The 21,849-nt window shown below is 40.3% G+C and overlaps 1 protein-coding gene across 1 annotated transcript; it reads right to left on the reverse strand.

Moving 5' to 3' along the window:
• Nucleotides 1-1,497: 1,497 nt before the first annotated feature.
• LOC122092954 (glutamate receptor 2.2-like) lies at nucleotides 1,498-18,774 on the reverse strand. The gene is made up of 4 exons (XM_042663246.1): nucleotides 17,971-18,774; nucleotides 17,304-17,390; nucleotides 5,225-5,580; nucleotides 1,498-1,684 (listed from the first exon to the last, which is right to left on the reverse strand). The coding sequence occupies exons 1-4, from the start codon at nucleotides 18,772-18,774 to the stop codon at nucleotides 1,498-1,500; spliced, it is 1,434 nt and encodes a 477-aa protein (XP_042519180.1).
• Nucleotides 18,775-21,849: the final 3,075 nt, after the last annotated feature.

Below are 21,849 nucleotides of genomic sequence, written 5' to 3' on the forward strand. Positions count from 1 at the left end.
AATTTAGACCCATAGATCACCATAGATAGATTAAGAACACCAAGAATAATGGGATAGAAACTATAATCAATAAAAACGTACCTTGTTTGGGATCCATAGTAAAGCAAAGCGCAGCGAAAAACCTTCTGATCCACGTAGTAAAGTACTTCTCCTCTATTTCTCTATGATCACTGGCTAGATGAGAAACCTGAATGTACAAGGGACGAAACCACAAGAAATCTTATCTCGTTTTCTTTCTCCCTCTCTCTCTAGAATGCACATTGTGAATAAATAATAGGGTAAGAGGGACCTAACTCTCTATTTATAAAGTTTTTCAATGGACCCACTCATCACAAGTCTAATGGTTAACTAAAGCCCACACTAGACAGCCCATATTAAACTAATTAAAGCTCGTATGTCTCACTTAATTAGATAATATAATTAGCCTGATTTTATTAAAGCACAAAAACCCAATTAATATAAGCCCACATAGAAATATTCTAACAAAGCCTGCATATATTAGAAAAATAAGAAAGCGAGTTAGTTTCAATAATTCAATAATCCACTCATAGTGGCGGGATTTTAATCTTAGGAGTGTGGATCAGGTTCTCATACAATCCTGGTCCACACACATGGTACCTACCATAGGACTTCTCCTATTGTGGATTCCATGTGTGTGAATCAAAATTGTATGAGAATATTTTTTTTACGAGATTCTAACCCACTCTCTAATCTTAAGGAGGAGAGAGAGAGACAAACAAAGCCAAATCCTTCCGTCTTGTGAATGGGGCCAATATGGTGTACTTATTACAATATTTTGCTAAGAAGACTTCCATGGCAAGAGGAATTTTAAAGTAGGTTGAAATTCCCCCAGTTTGACTCCCTTTTGATAAGGCTTCATCACATTCAGCAGGAGTATTACAAGCCATTAGCTTGGATTCATTGAAATTTAACTACTTTAGGAGTCTAAAAATAAAAGAACACACTTGGTATCCTACATAATCCCCATTCTTCTGAAGGGTTTCAATGCTAGTCAATGAAGGTTCAAATCGTTGAACAGTCAAAATCGACGATAAGCTTGCAGTGTAACTCAAAGTTAGGATTAGGTTCTCGTACAATCCTGATCCACACACATTTGTGCTTGGGCCTGTACATGAGGCAGGATTGCCCAACCATCCACACAATCACCACAGCTTGAGTCAAGTTGCTTAACAACTTCTCTCCTGCGAAAAAAAAAAAATGCTAGGTTAAGTATATAAGAGGAAAAAACTCAAGCCATTGAGTGAAAGGACTCACAAGCATAGTAGGAGATGGAAGACTTTAGGGATAACCAATATGGGACTATTCTCCTATAAGAAGAAGCAAACTTACATTTAAGGTTAACCCAACATGTTTGGGAAGGGTACCTTACACCCAATTTCACTCCCTTTGGACATAAGGGTAGGCTATATACTTTGATGGTATCAATATTAATTTCTAATTATGAAGCAGGGGGATGGGCAAGATGGGTTAGAATTCTCAACTGTCTCCAAATACTAGTGTTGTTAATAAAGAGAAATGAAAAATCCGCTGAATTTGTTGAGATGGAGAACCCCTAAACTTGTTTTTTCTTTGGTCTTCAAGAAACCAAACCAAAAGTCCTATAAGTATGAAGAAAGCAAGAATAGCCAGCCAAATATGTGATGCCCTACTTTCTAAATCCGGTCTAATTACCCGTATTGATATGGTTTGATTATATAGGGCTGAACCGGAGCGAACTGACGCAAGTACCATATGGAACAGGGTAGCAAGAGTGACCGTGAAGTTGGGTCGGCCTGACATGACCGAGTGGGTACCAAGTGTAATATGTGCACCCAAGCCTTATACTTGTATGCACCACGAGGCCATGTATAAGAAATAAAGGTACGTACTAGTATTTTTGGGTGCCAACTTGATTTAATTATATGTGGGAGTTTATTCCTATTGAAGCCCAAATGGAACACTAACAAATGAGATATACCCACTTGAGATTATACCCACCTGAGATATATCCACTTGAGAGTACCCACCTGAGAAATACCCACTTGAGAATACCCATTTGAGAATACCCACCTAAGATGGTACCCACCTATGACTAAAAGATATTTTAGGGGCCCAAGTATAAAAGGGGGGGGAGACATTTATTTCTTTCTCCCTCATTAATGATAGTTGGTTGGTGGGAGAGTAAAGAAGAGAGGGAAAGAGAAAGAAAGGAAAAAGGAAAAAGAAGAAGAAAGAAGAAGGGAAATCAACCGTAGAGCTTCATCAAAGCTGGGTCTTGGTATTTTGAGCCCAGATTAATGATCAACTCACCGAGATCTTCGATTTGAGATACGTATTATATATATTCCAAGGATTCCGAGCCCAGATTAATGATCAACTCGCCAAGATCTTCTATTTGAGATACGTATTATACATATTCCAAGGATTCTTAAGAAAACCCTCTTCTTAAACCCTCTTTTTGATTTTTGGGAAAGAACCCACTTGGATCTCACTAATCCTACTTGGATAATCAAATCTAAGGTCTACTAGAAGGTGTGTACAATGATTTTGAAGGATTTGGAAGGAGTATTGGTGAAGATCTAGAGTATTTGAAAGTTCTTGAGTTAAAGAAGTGAAATTTGGGGTTTCATTGGTATTCGTGAGAAAGAGGTAAGAATCTCCCTTTTACTTTTGATTTGATCTTAGATCTAGGTAGAGGATACATGATTGGACCTTAAATAAGTGATTTGAGTTGCCAGATCGACACCAAACAAGTTCGCCAAGCCGAAGAGAGGATGGGGAAGATGATAGAAGAATTTCGTTTCAAGACTGGGGGGTGTTCTAGAACCACCTATCTTTGGGTCTCTAGCCCACTTAAGTTCCCTGAACTCAATTTTTGAGCCTCTGGTGTAACTGGTGGGTATAAGACCAGTGGGCTCCAAGGCCCGCTTGTCTTTGACTTATGCCCACCTGTCTTTCTAGAATACCTAGAATGGGTCCAAATTTCATCGGTAACCCCCATTTATGATTCTAGACCTGATTTTAATGTTCAAACATGATGATTTTGATTTCAAAATAGTAAAATGATAAACCATTAGGTTTATGACAGGTTACATTCATTATACGCGTACCCAAACATCGGATCTCCTACGTACCGAGTGCAAGCACCATGTACTTATACAAGTAAGTGGGGAGTGGACTTTGATTTAATTTCGGAATGTTTATGCATCAATTTACATGTATTAGTCTAGTCATGTCAACATATCACTTGTGTGTAGACTAGTCATCATGTATGCCATATCATGCATTGTATGTGCATTTATATAATATGCTATGCTTTGCTTTGTGATGAATATTCTTTTTGTCTTAATGTATGTGATGGAGGAATTTCATTTGGACATGATATGCATGCTAGATTAGATGACATAAACAGCTTGAAAATGAGTGCATGGTGGCTCATGGAATCGGATGTGGTGTTATCATGTAATCGTACTATGCTCATATAGAGGCATGTGGTTAGGATTTGATTTACCCCTTTATGCTATGACCCTTCCCAACAGGGGTTTATGTATTGGGGGACCATGGGGGAAAGCATTGGGTTGCAGTTGTTGAACTCCTTCAGTGGTTAGAAGTACGCATGGTTGATCACTAGGACAATCAGTAACCCCGGTGATATATTTAGAGAGTCAATCGTATTGCTTTTATTTCGGGTGGAGTCACTCATTTACTTTCTATCATTTAAATTTTTCGGGAGCCGGTTTGCATTTTAAATTTTGGTACCAATAGTGGGCCTTCTCCGACAACCCTATGGGCATATCATGGGATGGGGTTCACAGCTCGTACCTGGGGCATACATGCACTATGGTTATGAGTAGTATATAGCCTATGACCTAGTAATGTTGTTAGGCTAATAGGATTAAAATGAATTGCATACATATAGGTGTAGTTGTATTGTGACTACTTGTGTTGTCTTCCTTTCCACTTACTAGGCTAGTGAGCTCATCTCATATGCACAACTCTTTTTAGGTAATTTTACAGGTTGTCCGCCTGAAGATCAAGAGTCAGGCCCCATTGTTGAGTTTTCCTCTGAGGACTGGTGGGTCCATGATGAGTTCGAGCATGGTGCCGATTGCACGTGCGAGGATTGTGCTACATGACAGTAGTGACTCTAGAGTGATTATTTTTATTCCTTTTATGTACTCCCTTTTGATGACTTGATGCTTAAATTGTTATATTTTTGTGTATATATCATGCCTTCAGGCCCAAATGTATATAACTTTTATAACTCAATTTGGGTATCAAGTATTTTGGAAACAATTACAAGTATTATTATGAATAGGTCTTCCGCTGAAAACACAGGTCTGATCTTATTTTAGTAGATGTATGTTGTATTGCAGTTACTGTGTTGTTGATTCTGACAGGTTTGTGAGTTAACAGGAGTTAACTCGATCACCGGATCGATTCTGTGCGAGCGGAGTGTGGCAACAGTGGTATCAGAGTGCGATGCTCTACTTGCATACAACATACTGCTTAGAACCCATAGAAACTAGAATATATCTGAGGTGGGTGAAGATAAAAGCCTTATGAAAGTTTTAAAAAAAGTTTATATAAATGTAAAATTTGTAACCTTTGCATTTCATGGCATGCATACATTGATAGTATGAATTCTGGTTAAGTACTTTTGAATTTATCATAATTGAATTTACTTGTTAGCAAAACTTTTAACAAAATTTCAATAGCATAACGACGTAAAATGAGAAAACCAAAAATTTTTAACATGAAACCTGATAGACAACAAAAATATTATGATAATAACATATGGTGATCGATATGGCCACCATCAAACCACGCAGTTTAATATAAGTACAAAAATTAAGTAAACTACAAAATGGATGGGAGATGCCATTATTGCTTAAAGCTATACTAGTCCGATCAGGCAAGTAAAGTAGAAAAGTCAGCTATGAAACCCAAAATAGTTAAAACTGTCAGATAAAGGTAAAAGTAAAGTAGGAATGAAAAGTAAAAGGTTAGAAGAGGCTAATAGGCCATCAGCCTAAATCACTAGTCAGAGTCATCGCTAGAGACATTGAAAGGCTCTCCTAAGTGAACCCTAGAGTCGATGTTGAGATGCGTGTCCGAATGAGTAAATCGATTATGGAGGCACACCACACTCCTCTATATGCATTGGACATTAATAGAGATCACCCTAGAAGAGTGGTACATATGCCAAGTGAGTCACTGAAACCTGGACTCCATCTCTCTGAATTGTCTCCACATCTGGAGCTCTCTATCGATGTTCTCATCCACTCTCCTGAGAAGCTCCCATTCCCTAGCTGTGCTCTTTCCAAGATGACCTCTAAGCTCAGCTTGACCCTCCCTCAAGGTCCTCAACTTTGATAGTATATCTTGTAGGATAGGTGCCTCTCCAGTAGGTGGTGGAGCCGTGGGTTGTGTGCCAGAAGCTATAAGGATATCTAGGCCACTAGCTCTAACTGATCTGGAACCATTAGCTCCATAGAAAGCTGGATCTGTTGCCCTAGTATCTAATGGCACCTGGTCCAAAACCTCCTCCTCTCTGATATCCTCATGATCAGGTACCCCCTAGAAACCCTCCTCTTGGTATGGGCAATAACGACTGTCATCTCTATTATGCTCATCCTCATCCATGGGGACACCCTCCTCATGCTCTACATCCTCCTCCCCCTGCTCCTCGGCTACCTATGGCTCTACCATCAAGGCGTGCAAGTTCATTTACCTTAAGTTCCTTTCAGTGAACTTGTCCCTTGGGACCTTTCCCACCTCCCTAGAAAGGTCAACTACAAAATGCTTGAAGACTTGAGTAAGAGCTCTACTATAGGGAAGGTTTGCGTCCTCCGGATGCATAGCGTGGCGGTGCATAAACCTCAGCATGAAGTAGAGAAGGAACGGCCTAGGTACATTGCCCTCAAGGGCAGACAGCAGGCAGGCAGGCAACGAGGTTGGTAGGCATAAAACCCACTTGATTCCTATGACTACTCCTAGGAGCTAGGTTGAATTGCACCAATCTGGAAAATACCCTGCCCTTAAGGGAAAAGTTTAACTCGAATGTGGGTCTTGCTCGTGAGCCACTAATCACCTCATGGATGGGCTTTGCATGTCCCGGCTCATTAGTGGGCCTATGCCTCTGGTCATAGGAGGACATTGTAGGGAATACCCTTTGAAGAGATACCCAAAATCTCTGCCAGTCTATCCACCGTATGGATGGTCTCCACAACCTTCACCATACTGACTATGGTAAACTCCCCCTCCTCTTCGGTAGCCTCAAGGTTGCAATAGAACTTCCTCACCAAGCCCTTGTAGCACGGTCAATCGATGTTGAGGATAGACTCCCAACCAAGAGCGAAAAACCTCTCTAAGAGGTGAATGTAGGAAAAATGCTCCACAACCACCTATTTCTCCAACATCACAGGTAGTGAGCGAAAAGTACCCCACAAGGATGCAACTCTCGAACTGTAGAAGACCATCTCATCATAGTTGGATGGGTCTTTAGGATCCTCCCATTCTCTAGATGGAGATGGGGCTGAAGACCTAGACTCCACCTCTTTCTTCTTGGCCTTGGAAGCTTTCCTCTTCCCTGATGGATCGATAGATTCCTTATGTTTTTGTGGTGGCATCCGAAAAATGTAAAGAAAAGAGATAAGCACATGATGTAAAATGAGGAGTTAAAGTATAAGAAGTACCAAGTTGAGACAGATAGTAGAAATGGAATCAAAGAAATGAATATAATGAGCTATGATAGCATATGGCAGAAAGTTTTAGGAAATGTGATCTAAGCTACCATATTATAAATCATCAAACCGGGATACCTAAACCGGCCAAGTGGCTCAATACGTGGATAAGAAGGATTAAGGTGATGGAAATCACTAAGTAAACACAAGTGATGCAAAGCGATGAATGAGATGATGCATGTGGTGATTGAGGTATACAATGATCCTAATGAGATGTAGCCTTAATGCATGAACAGTCCAAGAATATAGAATATGAATAGATCCTTTCAAGAGAACATGAGATACAATACTAGATTAAACAAGAGATAGCATATCATTACCTGGATTCGAAATAAGATATTGAAGGATTGCAAACAAGTAGACCTAACATGTAGAAAAATTTCAAATTTTGAAGTCTAGCCAAATGGAAGAGTTACATTTCAATGGAAACAATTATTGATGATTTTAATATGCTTGAGGAGCTATGATTCAAATGTAAACAATGAATTCAAGAGTGGTTAGGTATAAAATTCCCAAATGTTTTTCCCCTCCTTTTGGGCAAGTCCATATAAGGGTTGAGAATAACCATGCCTTCTAAATTGGGACAAAGTATGCAATGGAATGATTAGTGAATGCAATAGAGGCCCAATATTGCAATGGAAACAAAGAAATTCATAATGGGAATGCTAGGTTGACATAGAGGAGAGAAATGACTAGTAGAAGGCCCAAAATCTATGGTTAGGGCATAAAAAGGGGAAAATGCTCCAATGTATCCAATCTATGGATCAAATTACTTGGAAACTATAATCTAAGCTTTACATTGACATGTAAATTATTTTTCATGGAGAGAATCGAAGGAAAAACTAAAGTTTCAATGACATTGATGATTTTCCATTCAAAAAGAGAGAAACCCAAATTTTTAGAGAGAAAAAGAGGTTTGTGAACTCACCTTGATGATTAAATGAGAGAGAATGCAACTTGAATGGATTATTGAGTCGATTCGGTGAGTTGAGTCGTAAGGGATTGCCCAAAAATTGCCTAAGAACCACCTGAGTTGGAGTGAAAGAGAAAGAAGAGAAAATGGGGCAAAAAATAGGGGGTTTAAACCCTTTTAATCGCAGCTCTCGGGTAACTCCAGTGGGCATAAAATTGGCAGGTTTTAGCCAGCCATGCCCATCGGTCTTTAGCCTGTCGATTTTGGCAGTGAGTGCCTGATGCCACCCGTGGGTCTTACATGGCCTGCATTGGTGGATTTGAAGGTCATTTTTGAAGAATTATGAAGTTATAAGGGAGATTTGGCCGACACATATAATGGAATGCAAATTTGGATTTTGAATTTTCATGTGCACTTTTCCTCGACTGTTTACTGAGATACAACACTAGACTGGAAGGCTGGGAAGTCTGACTAACATCAGGCCTCTTAAATTGTATTGGAGTTGGGTTGACATAAGGCACTCGGAATGGTTTGTTGCCTCCCCTAGAATTAGTAGATCCCATTGGCCTCTTTCCAGTTCCTTGCTGGGCCGTGAAGTTGTCTCTATGTCGATCTTCAATAGATTTGGCCACTTGGACCACCTCAGCATAGGTATGCAAATTTCAACCCCACAATGGTTGACCTAATACCTGGCATTAACCCTTTCTCAAACTTATTTGCTTTAGCTCTTTCACCTCTGAGATGCCTAGGAGTAAAATGGAATAGCTCCTCAAAGCGTTGCTGATGCTCGAGCACAGACGGGGAACCTTGAACCAACTGGGAGAACTCACTCTCTCTCCTATCTTGAAAGCTTTCTGGAAAATAGTTCTCAAAGAAGGCCCCTTTGAAGTCTGCCCAAGTGGGGTTCGGTTTACTAGCCCTCAAAATAGGCTCGGTGGCACTCCACCAATCATCCGCTTTATTCTATAACTGATAGCCCGCACACAAAATTTTCTGCTCATCAATGCAGCCCATCAACCTAAAAACCTTCTCCATTCTACCAATCCATATTGATGGATACAATGGGTCTTGGCCCACCTTTGAGAACCATGGGGGCCTAAGCCATTGAAACTTCTCCAACATTTTTGTCAAGTCTGTCTAGCCCTCTACATGGGCTTGGGCTTGATCCGGCATCGGATCTTGCACATGTCCATGTACTTGTGCTCCACTAGATGTTTGAAGGGTAGTCAATCCAGTGGGTATTAGAACATGTGCCGGTGGAGTAGGAGGTGCGGGCAATGCATTACGAGCTTCCATTGTCGCTTGGATCCTATTATTAATCTTGGCCAAAAACTACTTCTGCCTTTCATCCACTTCCCGCATCATGTTATTCATGATAGATGCCACATCTTGGGCTGCAAGTATAGGTGGAGCCAGAGGTGTATTGTGGGGTCTTCCCCAATTCCATGTAGGGGAAGCAAGAGGCGATGGGGGTGATTGGGATCGGGATCAGGTGTTCCGGCATGACATGATTCCTGTGAAGGAAATCGATTAGTGCACATGCATAAACAAGGTTGCATGTGATTGGAACACATGCATGCATAGTGGGTCCCACACATGTACGATAGTCAAAATTAGGGTTAGGGCATGCATAAGGGGGGTCCACACATTAGGATCTGCTCACGCACGTATCCCAAAAGGGCACACCATTAAAGTAACCAAATAAAATTTTTTATTTGAAAAATAAAATGATTTACTGTTGCGCACTAAGATTCGAGCGATTGTGTAATGAATTACAATACTAACCTATATAAAATTTTCATGCAAATCAGGTACACTTAATGATGGTGCGCACTAGATCCGTGGGTATCGCTCAAGGTGCACCTCAAGGTCCCTGTCTCGTTGGTTGGCCATCAATCAATAGGAGGCCTCAACCTATGGGGCAAGCATCTAACCAACAACCTCAAGAGACAATTGATCAGAATGTGGCTTATGAGAATCCACCCATGGCTACACATCCTGATCCTCTACCGGTAATTACCCCTGGTGATGTTGAGAACTTGATTCAACAATCGAATCAGATTCTCCATCAGTAGATTCTATAGCAACAACAAGCATTTATGACTGCTATACAACAGCAATGGTATGCTGCACTACCAGGTCAGCCTCCCCAGGTAGATATTCCATAAGGTCCAACTGGAGGGCCTAGTGTTGGGGCACAGGTTGGAGGTACACCACCTAGCATCAACCCTCAGAACCAAGTTGGAGGTACACCACCCATACTACCTCAGGGTTCACCTCCATATATGATGCCACCTCTTTACCCATACCATCCGGCATATGCACACTATTTTCAGCTGGTGGATCATACCACAAGAGTGGTGGAGTCATTAAAAAGGAACCTACCACCTACATTCACTAAGGTGGAAAGTGACCCTTTGGAATAGGACCAATGGATCCAAGAGATTGAGAAGATATTTGAAGTGATTGAGTGCACCGATGCTCAAAAGATTATTTGTATGAGGTTACAGTCTAAGAATGAGGCCAACTCTTGGTGGTAAGTCTCAAAAGCCATATTGTTTGCTACACACCCGGAACCCACATGGAAGCAATTTAAGGAGTTGTTCTTAGTAAATTTCCACCCTTAGAGTTTTAGAGACCGTAAGGAAGCGGAGTTCTCGGCCTTGACTCAAGGAAGCAAGTGTGTCCTTGATTATCAGCAATAGTTTGATGCCCTATTCTACTTTGCACCCCTCACATGAAATCGGCTAAAGAAAAGGGTAAGAAGTTTCTGAAAGGATTGAAGGTATCTAGTAGCATGATACTTGAGGCATTAGATCTCACTGACTATGCCTTGATTGTATAGAAGGTAAAAACCATTGAAGACAAGTTGAAAAGTGAACCATCCCTTACACCTGGAGTGTGGAAGAGAGAGAACCCTTATACGGATTCGGGTGGCCTGAGTAAGAATTTTCGTGGATCATACGGATTTGGTCCTTCATACAAGCAGCCCTACAGGCCATCGGGTTATCCTTCTTGACCTGCTGGTGGGTCGGGTACTACATCTTTTGGGTCGAATACTAGTACGGCACCCATAGCTACTAGGCCACCTCACCCTCCACTTGCAATAGGTCAGGCTCAGGAGCTCCTGCTCCAGTTCAAGCTTTGCAAAACCATTGTTTTAATTGCCATTCATATGGACATTTTGCTAAAGATTGTCGAGCTCGACCAGCCTTACCAGCCAATCAACCTTCTGGGTATAGACCTACTTTGACTTAAGGGAGTCAACCAAAAGGAAGGATGTATGCTTTGTCAGCTGAGGAAGCTGAAGCTAGTACAAAAGTGGTAGCAGGTACGATTTAATTTGAGAATTATCTTCTGGTAAATATTGATGACATGCCATACTTATGTGTGTTGTTGTATTAGGTGTCCTACCTGTATTAGGTATACCAGCATATGTCTTGTTTGATTCAAAGGCTTCACATTCATTTGCATCAAAGAGATTTGCTGAGAACTTGACATGACACCCAAGATATTAGAGCATATGATGATAGTTAGTACACCTACAGGAAAAATTTCATAGTTGAAGGAAGTATATAGGTTATGCACCATTGAGATCAGTGGAAAACAATTAGATTCCCAACTCATTAAGTTCAACATGCAGAACTTTGATGTTATACTAGGCATGGATTGGCTATTAGCTCATTGAACAAGTGTAATGTGTGCCGAGAAACAGGTCAAGGTGATCGATGATGAAGGGAAGGAACTGATATACCAAGCTGATATAATAAAGCGGGCTAAAAATGTCCTCATCTCCACTCTGCAAGTAGTGAAGTTGTTGAAAATTGGGTGTCAGGGGTATCTAGCATCGGTGATTGATTTAGATGCAAATGGCACACCTCTAGAGGAAGTAGAGATAGTTAAGGAGTTCCCAGATGTCTTTTCAGATGATCTAACTCAGCTACCACCTGATAAGGAGCTGGAATTTGCTATAGATTTGGTCCTCGAAGCTAACCCGATGTCCAAGGCTCCATACAGAATGACACCAGTGGAATTAAAGGAATTGTAAGCATAGTTGCAAGATCTGTTGAAGAAGGGATTTATACACCCAAGTGTATCAGCTTGGGGTGCTCCAGTGTTGTTTGTTAAGAAGAAAGATGGAAGCCTACGTATGTGTATTGATTATCAGGAGTTGAACAAGTTAACCATCAAGAACTAGTATCCATTGCCGTGCATTGATGATCTGTTTGATCAACTACAAGGTGTTAAGGTATTTTCAAAGATTGACCTCAGATCCGGGTATTATCAACTCAAGATAAAGAGTAGTGATATACCAAAGACAACCTTTATAACTCGGTACGGTCATTATGAGTGCTTAGTATTGTCTTTCAGGTTGACCAATGCACCAACAGCTTTCATGGATTTGATAAACCAAGTGTTTCATGATGTTCTTGACAAGTGGGTCATTGTTTTCATTTATGATATCTTGATCTACTCGAAGTTAGAAGAAGACCATGCAAAACACTTGAGGATGGTACTACAGAGACTAAGACAGCAACAGTTGTATGCAAAATTTAGCAAGTGTGAATTTTGGCTCAAACAGGTTGGATTCCTAAGACATGTGGTGTCTGAAAATAGAATCAAAGTGGAACTGGATAAGGTGAAAGCCATAGTAGACTGGGAGGTACCCAAGAGTGTAACAGAAATTAGAAGTTTCTTGGGTTTGGCAGGTTACTATAGATGCTTCATCGAGAACTTTTCTCGGATTTCAACACCAATGACCAAGTTAACTAGGAAGGGTATAAATTTTGAATGGTCAAAGGAGTGTGAGGATAGTTTTCAAGAGCTAAAGAAGCGGCTAGTCTCAGCACTAGTGCTGACTATACATAAAGGCACAGGTGGGATGATAGTGTATACCGATGCTTCCAAAATCGGATTGGGCTGTGTACTTATGCAACACGACAAGGTAGTGGCATATGCTTCCAGACAGTTGAAGGACTATAAAAAGAACTACCCTATCCATGACTTGGAACTAGCAGCGGTCATTTTTGCCTTAAAGATTAGGCGTCACTACTTGTATGGTGAAAAGTGCGAGATATACAATGACTACAAAAGTCTAAAGTACTTCTTCACCTAAAAAGACTTGACTATGAGACAAAGGAGATGGCTTGAGCTTATGAAAGACTATAATTGTGATATTCAGTATCATCCATGGAAGACCAATGTAGTGGCAGATGCATTAAGCCATAAAGCTTAAATTGTGTCACTTGCTTATCTAGTTGTCAGTCCAGAGCTCGTACAAGAGCCGATGTTAATGGATGAAATCCTCTTGTATGAGGGAATGACCTTGGAACTAGAGCACCAGTCAGATGATGTTCTACATTTGACTATGTCCTTGGTAGCTCTACAGGTACACTCTTCCATCAGGAAAAATCATAATGAAATAGCCTTTGGATCTTGAGTTACAATGGATCAAAGAGAAGATTCAAGAGCAAACAATGAATGACCCTAGCTTTACATTAGCCAGTGATGAGGCACTATTGTTTCAGGGAAGATTGTATGTGCCTTGTGATGAGGTGATACAAGACAAAATAGTAAAAGAAGCACACAGTTCTGAGTACACTCTTCACCCTGGAAGTACCAAGATATACAAAGACCTAAAGTAACACTACCGGTGGCCAGCAATGAAGTCCACAATAGCTCTATATGTGTCAACTTACCTTGCATGTCAGAAAATCAAAGCTAAATGACACCGACCTTTTGGCACTCTTCAACCACTCCTAGTACCCGAGTGGAAGTGGGATAACATTATAATGGACTTTGTCATCGGACTACCACGTACACTTAAAGGAATGGATGCAATTTGGGTGGTAGTTGACTTCATTCTGATCAAGACCAATTACACCATGGAAAAGCTAGCACAACTTTACATAGATAATGTTGTACGTTTACATGGTGTACCAGTGAGCATTGTATAAGATAGAGACCCGAGGTTTACCTCTAGATTCTGAAAGAGCTTCTAGTAAGCCTTAGGATCACAATTGAGCCTGGGTATAACCTTCCATCCATAGACAAATGGACAGTCTGAGTAAACAATATATATATTAGAAGACATGCTCCGAGCCTGTGCCATAGAAATGAATGGCAGTTGGGAGGAGTATATACCTCTTATAGAGTTTGCTTACAATAATAAGTACCAAGCTACAATTGAGATGGCTCCATATAAAATATTATATGGTAGAAAATGCAGAACTCCTCTATACTGGGATGAAGTAGGCGAACGCTGAATACTTGGACCATAAATGATTCAGATGACATGCGATAAAGTTGATATCATTAGAGAAAGAATTAAAGAAGCTCAGTCACATCAAAAGAGCTATACAGGCTGTAGGAAGGAAATGGAATTCCAAGAGGGAGAGAAAGTGTTCCTCAAAATATCTCCTACCAAAGATCTACGCAGATTTCACAAGAAAGGCAAGTTAAGTCTGAGATATATTGGGCTATTTGAGATTTTGAAGTGAGTTGGGATAGTAGCATACATGTTGGCATTACCATCTTCCCTCAGCAGTGTTCACAATGTATTCTATGTATCCATGTTGAAGCGATATGTTCATGATCCATCCCACGTGCTACCTATGGAACCGGAATACTTAGAAGCTGATATGACATATAAAGAACATCCGACTGAGATCTTAAATCGAAAGGTGAAAACTCTCCGCAACCGCTCTATCGCTTTTGTGAAGATTCGGTGGGCTAACCATCTGATCGAAGAGGCATCTTGGGAGAAAGAGGATGTTATTCAAGCCTTGCATCCTCATCTTTTTGGACAACCAGATACTATAATTTCGGGGATGAAATTTTCAAAAAGGGGGGTAATATGATACCCTACTTTCTATACCCGGTCTAATTACCCGTATTAACTTGGTTTGATCATGTAGGGGCTGAACTGGAGTGAACTGACACAAGTACCATATGGAACATGGTAGCAAGAGTGATTGTGAACTTGGGTTGGCCTAATATGATCGAGTGGGTACCAAGTGTAATATGTGCACCCAAGCCTTGCACTTGCACACGCCACGAGGCCATGTACAAGGAGTAAATGTACGTACTAGTATTTGTGGGTGACAACGTAATTTAATTATATGTGGGAGTTTATTCCCATTGAAGCCCAAGTGGAATACTAACAAATGAGATATACCCACCTGAGATACTCACCTAAGATTATATCCACCTGAGATATTCTCACCTGAGATATACTCACCTGAGAATACCCACCTGAGAATACCTGCCTAAGATGGTACCCACCTATGACTAAAAGATATTTTGGGGGCCCAGGTATAAAAGGGGGGGGGAGACATATATTGCTTTCTCCCTCATTAATGACAGTTGGTTGGTGGGAGAGTAAAGAAGAGAGAGAAAGAAGAAGAAAGGAAAAAGGAAGAAGGAAAAAGAAGACGCGAAATCGACCGTAGAGCTTCACCGGAGCTGGGTCTTAGTTTTTTGAGCCCAAATTAATGATCAACTCATCAAGATCTTTGATATGAGGTAGGCATTGTACATATTCCAAGGATTCTTAGGAAAACCCTCTTCTTAAACCCTCTTTTTGATTTTTGGGAAATAACCCACTTGGATCTTATTAATCCTACTTAGATAATCAAATCTAAGGTCTAATGGAAGGTGTGTATAATGATTTTGAAGGATTTGGAAGGAGTGTTAGTGAAGATCTAGAGTATTTGAAAGTTCTTGAGTTAAAGAAATGAAATTTGGGGTTTCATTGGTGTTCGTGAGAAAGAGATAAGAATATCCTTTTTCCTTTGATTTGATCTTAGATCTAGGTTGAGAATACATGATTGGACCTTATATGAATGATTTGATTTTCCGGATCGGCCCCAAACAAGTTCCCCAAGTCGGAGAGAAGATGGGGAAGATGATAGAAGAGTTTCGTTTCAAGACTGGGGGGTGTTCTAGACCCACCTATCTTTGGGTCTCTGGCCCACCTAAGTTCCCTAAACTCAATTTCTGAGCCTTTGGTGTAACAGGCGGGTATAAGACCGGTAGGTTCCCAGGCCCGCCTGTCTTTGACTTATGCCCACCTGTCTTTCTAGAATACCTAGAATGGGTCCAAATTTCATCGGTAACCCCCATTTATGATTTTAAACGTGATTTTAATGTTCAAACATGATGATTTTGATTTCAAAATAGTAAAATGATATATGTTTATGATAGATTACACTCATTATACGCGTACCCACACATTGGATCTCCTACATACTGGGTGCAATCACCGTGTACTTATACAAGTAAGTGGGGAGTGGACTTCGATTTAATTTCAGAATGTTTATGCATCACTTTACATGTGTTAGTCTAGTCATGTCATCATGTCACTTGTGTGTAGACTAGTCATCACATATGCCATATCATGCATTGTATGTGCATTTACATAGCATGTTATGCTTTGCTTTATAATGAATATTTTTTATGTCTTGATAAATGTGATGGAGGAATTTCATTTGGACATAATATGCATGCTAGATTAAATGCCATAGACGGCTTGGAATCGAGTGCATGGTGGCTCATGGAATGGGATGCAATGCCATCGTGTAATCGTACTATGCTCATATAGAGGCATGTTACTAGGATTTTATTTACCTCTTTGTGCTACAACCCTTCACAATAGGGGTTTACGTGTTGGGGGACCATTGGGGGGAAGCATTAGGTTGCAGTTGTCGAACTCCTGCAGTGGTTAGAAGTATGCACGGCTGATCGCGAGGACAATCGGTAACCCCGGTGGTATATTTAGAGGGCCGATCGTACTGCTTTTATTTTGGGTGGAGTCACCCATTTACTTTTTGTCATTTAAATTTGTCGGGAGTCGGCTTGCATTTTAAATTCTGGTACCAACAGTGGGCTTTCTCTGACAACCCTATGGGGTTCATGGCTCGTACCCAGGGCATATGCGCACTGTGGTTGTGAGTAGAACATAGCCTATGACCTAGTAATGTTGTTAGGCTAATAGGATTAAAATGAATTCCATATATATGTGCATTTATATTGTGACTGCTTGTGTGGTCTACCTTTCCACTTACTGGGCTAGTGAGCTCATCTCACATGCACAACTCTTTTTAGGTGATTTTACAGGTTACCAACCTGAAGATCAGGAGTCGGGCCCCACTGTGGATTTTCCCTCTAAGGACTGGTGGGTTCATGATGAGTTCGGGCACGGTGCCGATTGCACGTGCGAGGATTGTGCTACATGGCAGCAGTGACTCTATAGTGATTCTTTTTTATTCTTTTGATGTACTCCCTTTTGATGACTTGATGCTTAAATTGTTATATTTTTGGGTATATATCATGCCTTCGGGCCCAAATGTATATAACTTTTATAACTAAATTTGGGTATCAAGTATTTTGGAAACAATTACAGGTATTATTAATGAACATGTCTTCCGCTGAAAACATAGGTTTGATCTTAGTTTAGTAGATGTATGTTGTATTACAGCTACTGCATTGTTGATCCTGACAGGTTTGTGAGTTAACCAGAGTTAACTCGGTCACCGGCTCGGTTCTGTGTGAGCGAGGTGTGACAAAAGATCTATTGCTAATGGCTTTAAGAAGATTGAAGTGTTTTTATCTTCCTCATGTTTAATTGGGACAATCATCATCACTCTTCCTTCTGTATATGGTAATGTGAAATCCACATATAATGATCGGTTGCTTAAGATTGTAGTATCACCAACTACAACATCATAGTCCTATCCCCCTCATTACCAAAAGGAGATGAAAGGAAAGAGGAAAATGTTAGCAAAGAACATGAGTTAAAATGAATTATCTAACATCTGAAAAATATTATGAACTTTGGTAAGCCTTTCTTTCCCATCACTATGCCTATGCTTTACTATTTCCCACATGACAGTATAAAGGTTAGTCCACCTAATAAAGGATCTGGTAGTAAGCATCTCATTGGTACAATTTCAGCTTGGAATAAGTAGAGGTAGCTAAAATTATAAAAGATACCATTTTGTATATTATATTCATCTCCATTTGATGGTGTTTTGGTAATTTTACCAAACTTTGAATAAGAGTGTGAACAATTTTCTTTATGTTGGACTAAAATTTGGCCATTCAAATGTATATGAAGTCCTCTATCATGTGGACTAATCCACATACTACCAAGTGAGAAATAGTGAATTGAAGCTTAATACTTCATTAAGCATAGTGACGCCTAGAAGGAGGGAGAACCGAAGTAATCTACATTCATATGAATTCATATGAGACGGCATATGGCAATCTTTCCATGACTGCATTGAACACATCCATGCAAAACCCACTAACAGTTATGTTATGCTGATTATCCCACTCTACATTCACAAACTCAGTATATGCAATATTCACTGGAACCGCAATCCTCAATTTGTTGCCACTCACAGGAATCACCCATCCCTTGGGTATAACCATTGATTCTCCTGGCCAAATAATGTACCGAAAAGCAGAACTTGAAGTTGAGTACATTCTCACACTAGTGTTCATATTCAGTTCTCTTGTAATTCCCAATTCTGGGTTCCAAAACCCAATCACTTTCTCCCACTTGCCAATCACATTGAGCAATTGGAAAGTAGATGGCTGCAATTGTCTGTCAACAAGGTGAAACTCTCCAGTTAGTCCGCTAAATCTTGTCTCTAAAATTGCATTTAGAAGTTTTGGACCTGTTTGAGAGATGCTAATGGAGTCGAGTTCTGTTGAATTTCTTGTCACATTTGTCTCATGGAAGTTGGAATCAGGAGGAACTCCAACTGTCTCCGCTGCCATAGCTAAAGCCCATGCAGTATCATATGCCCATAGACCAACAATGTTCATGTGATCAGCTCCTTCTAAGTTAGAATTCTTCTCACGGAACGCCTTCTTCCATCTAAGTGTGAAATTTTCAAGCCTCTCTGATCTTGCATTAAAAAGCTTTACACCCAGGACGCCTTGCATTGCCTCAATGACATCCATATCAAAAGAATCCAAAAGATTCATGGTTCCGGCAGTAACAATCCACACATACCCTTCACTCATCATTCCTGCTTCTTTTGCCTTCAAGAAAAAGCGAGTTACAAGAGAGGATGTCATGTGCACCACCAAAACCCTATTTTCCATCGTCATCAATTTGTAGGGCTCTTCTAGAATCTGATCATCTGTTGCTATAAGAGAAATAATTCCTCAGTACTTAACTTCGATATCTACCTCCTGTAAGGCACCAATCAAGTATGGTACAAATCCATTTCCATAGTCAGTGTTTTCAAATATTGGAACCACTTCCCACCACTGAAAGGCTTGAATTATTGCAGTAATAGCTTTAATTTGACAAGAGTCATTTTGAGCTGTTTGAATAAAATAAGGACTTCTAGATGAAAGAGATGGACTAGTTGCAGAAAATGAGGCAATAGGCACTTGAGCTGAGTCACCAAGATCAATGTCACCTTACTAGATGATGAGAACTGATTCTAGCGTCCCAGATGCCAAAACCCAATAAGGTTACTCAAACATGCCCTTTAAGAAAAAACACTTCAAGCATTGAAATAAATCAAACAACTTAATAATTTATCACCATAAGATAAGTTAGAAATTGCATTCCTTGATAAATTGTGTTATTGCGGTAAGGTTTTTTGTTGTGATATTTTAAGTGTTCATTCCATTTAATAAATCGGCTAGATAAAGAGAACATATTGTTTATTTCATCAGTTAGAAGAATTATTCACATTGGTAATATGTTAGATATCGACATATGCAAATCTATTTGTGAAATAAGGTTTCGGTGCCAGATTTATATAAAGTTATTTTTGAAATTTAGTGATATAATTATATTGAAGCTATAACCAAGTTAAGGTTCCAAAACAAGAGTTTCCCAGAACAAATTTGTTTTGCTTCATTTACACTAGTTTAAAAGAAATAAATATTAAAACAAAAGTATAATTTTCAAGAAATTTTGGTCTACTCGGGAAGATAATGAGAAAACTAGAGTCTATGTTCTTGAATCCTTTGTGGTCTGGTCCTAGTTTAGACTGTAAGATTCACTATATTTCCCAATATGGTGTGTCCAAACCAAATATAGAAAGGGGGGGGGGGGGGGGGGTTATGAATCAAGAGAATTACAGAGATGAACTTGATGGGTATTCTCAAGCTAGAATTTTTTTTTTTAGTTTTTTTTGGGGGGGGGGGGGCGGTGGGATAGAACAGAGCTTTACTGAGATGAAAAGTGTATACAGCCTAGTGCCTCAGACTCGTAGAGCCGAGATAACTAGGGAATGGAATGTGGCTAGTCTATCCTACACGCAACAAACAGGGCCTTCCTTGCAAGGGCATCAGCAATAGTGTTTATAGCCCTTGGAATATGACTGTAGGAAATAGATTCAAATGAAAGACTGAGTTGTAAAATATCATTCAGAATCGGAGAAACCTCCCTTGGTGGTGGACGAGTGCTATCATGCAGTAGATGTGCCACTTCTTTGTTGTTTGTCTCAACCTCTAGGCAGTTATACCCCTTGTGTGCTGCATGAAATAAAAGCCCAACGGATTGCTAATGCTTCCCCGTAAACAACAGTGTTGAAATGTTGTGGAACCGAGAAAGCCTCCAATGTTCTCCCATTCGAATCTCTAAAAAAGATCCCCATGCCTCCACTAATTGATTCCTTTGGCAATGCAGTGTCACAGTTCACCTTGATGTACCCTCTAGGGGGAACCTTCCATCTTGTTACTGTGGGAGTATTAGCAGCATCTCTTGTTACATGAGCAAATGATGAAGAGCAATTGGATGAAAATTCATAATATGCCTTTTCAGCTATTGTAATGACCCCCTGTGGTGTCCAAGGTTGTCCTAAAATTGCTCAGCCATTCCTCACTCTCCACAGATACTAGCAAAGAAAAGTAGCTTTGGATAAACACTGCCTTGCCATCTTCTTATCAGCCCAAAAGAAAATCTCCCAACTATTGATCCATGCCGAAATTCACAGCCCAAAATAATATGATCATCAGTCTCCTTAACAGCCCCACAGTGGCCACAAGAGTGGTCAAGCTCAACCCCTCGAATGTGAAGCCCTTCCCCAGTTTCTCAACCTTGTGCATAGGTTCTCTATAGGAAAGCTCGTATCTTTATAGATTGTCAATTGACTAAATCCTCTTCCAAACAGTTTCTGGAACAAGATCCCATCGATGAGTTCTAGATGTAGAAGCATTTGAAGTAGCCAGCTCTTGTACTTCATTGGAGAGCAAGTGATACGTCATCCACATCGAGAATAGCCCATTCTTTGATGGACCTCACACTTGCTTATCTGGTGTTGGGTAAAGGCTTAGAGAAATCTTTCGGATTGCCTCCCCCACTGTCGGTTGAAAATAATGCTGTAGTAAGTCCATTTTCTAACACTGCAGGATAGGATCAATGACATCTGAAACTGCATTAAGCATGCAATGCGGGGTTCGTTGTTGTTGCATCCAATGCCCTGGGAGGGATGGTAGCCACCTGTCCTGCCAAATGCTAATCTGCTCACTTATTCCAACTTGCCATAGCAAACTTGCCATTAATGTCTTCTCTCCAATAAGTTGCGCCATCCCCAATATGGTTTACTCCCCAACCTAGCCTCAAGGAAATTACTGTGTGGGAAGTAAATAGGTTTCAGAAAAATAGCTCAATAGGAATCCGGTGAGGACCACAACCTACTGGCAACCTTTGCAAGCAAAGCTTGATTTTGCAGTCTAGAATCCTTGAATCCAAGGCCACCTTTAGATTTAGATCGTATAGTCATGATCATGAGATCTAGTGGATTTTTTATTATTACCTCTCCCCAATAGAATTTAGTTTCTTAATAGCTTCATGTTGCGAGGCATGTAGTTTAGAATGGGACCTTGCAGAGTTTGACATAGAGGATATACCTATCTTCAAAAGTGCCTCCTTACTCGCGTGGGTGCTTCTCTTTCAAACCTTGAAGCTTTTTGATAGTATGTTCCTGTGTCTCTTAGAATAAGTCCTTCTTTGAAAACCCAAATTTAGTGGGGAGCCCTACTTGGAGGGGCTGTCTCCTTAGGATATTTTCAAAACCTTGGAAAATGATCTCTTGAACCTTGGATGTGTATTAGGACTAAAGGTCGAATTGGACTTCTGGAGAGTTATTGCTTGACCTGAGGCCTTACAAAACAAATTTAGAAAAGTCTTTAGGTTGGTAACCTCTTGTAGTTTCT

This window comes from Macadamia integrifolia, chromosome 11, assembly GCF_013358625.1.
Source record: "Macadamia integrifolia cultivar HAES 741 chromosome 11, SCU_Mint_v3, whole genome shotgun sequence".
Classification (NCBI taxonomy): Eukaryota; Viridiplantae; Streptophyta; class Magnoliopsida; order Proteales; family Proteaceae; genus Macadamia; species Macadamia integrifolia.

What these genes read in the sequence shown, in the direction of transcription:
- LOC122092954 (XM_042663246.1), bottom strand. Translation starts at nt 18,774, where the DNA reads ATGGAAAATAGGGTTTTGGTGGTGCACATGACATCCTCTCTTGTAACT. An exon ending in TACCATATACAGAAGGAAGA is followed by an intron (nt 5,581 to 17,303) that starts GTGATGATGATT and finishes GAGGGTTTCTAG; the next exon opens with GGGGTACCTGATCATGAGGA. An exon ending in TTCAGAGAGATGGAGTCCAG is followed by an intron (nt 1,685 to 5,224) that starts GTTTCAGTGACT and finishes ACGGGTAATTAG; the next exon opens with ACCGGATTTAGAAAGTAGGG.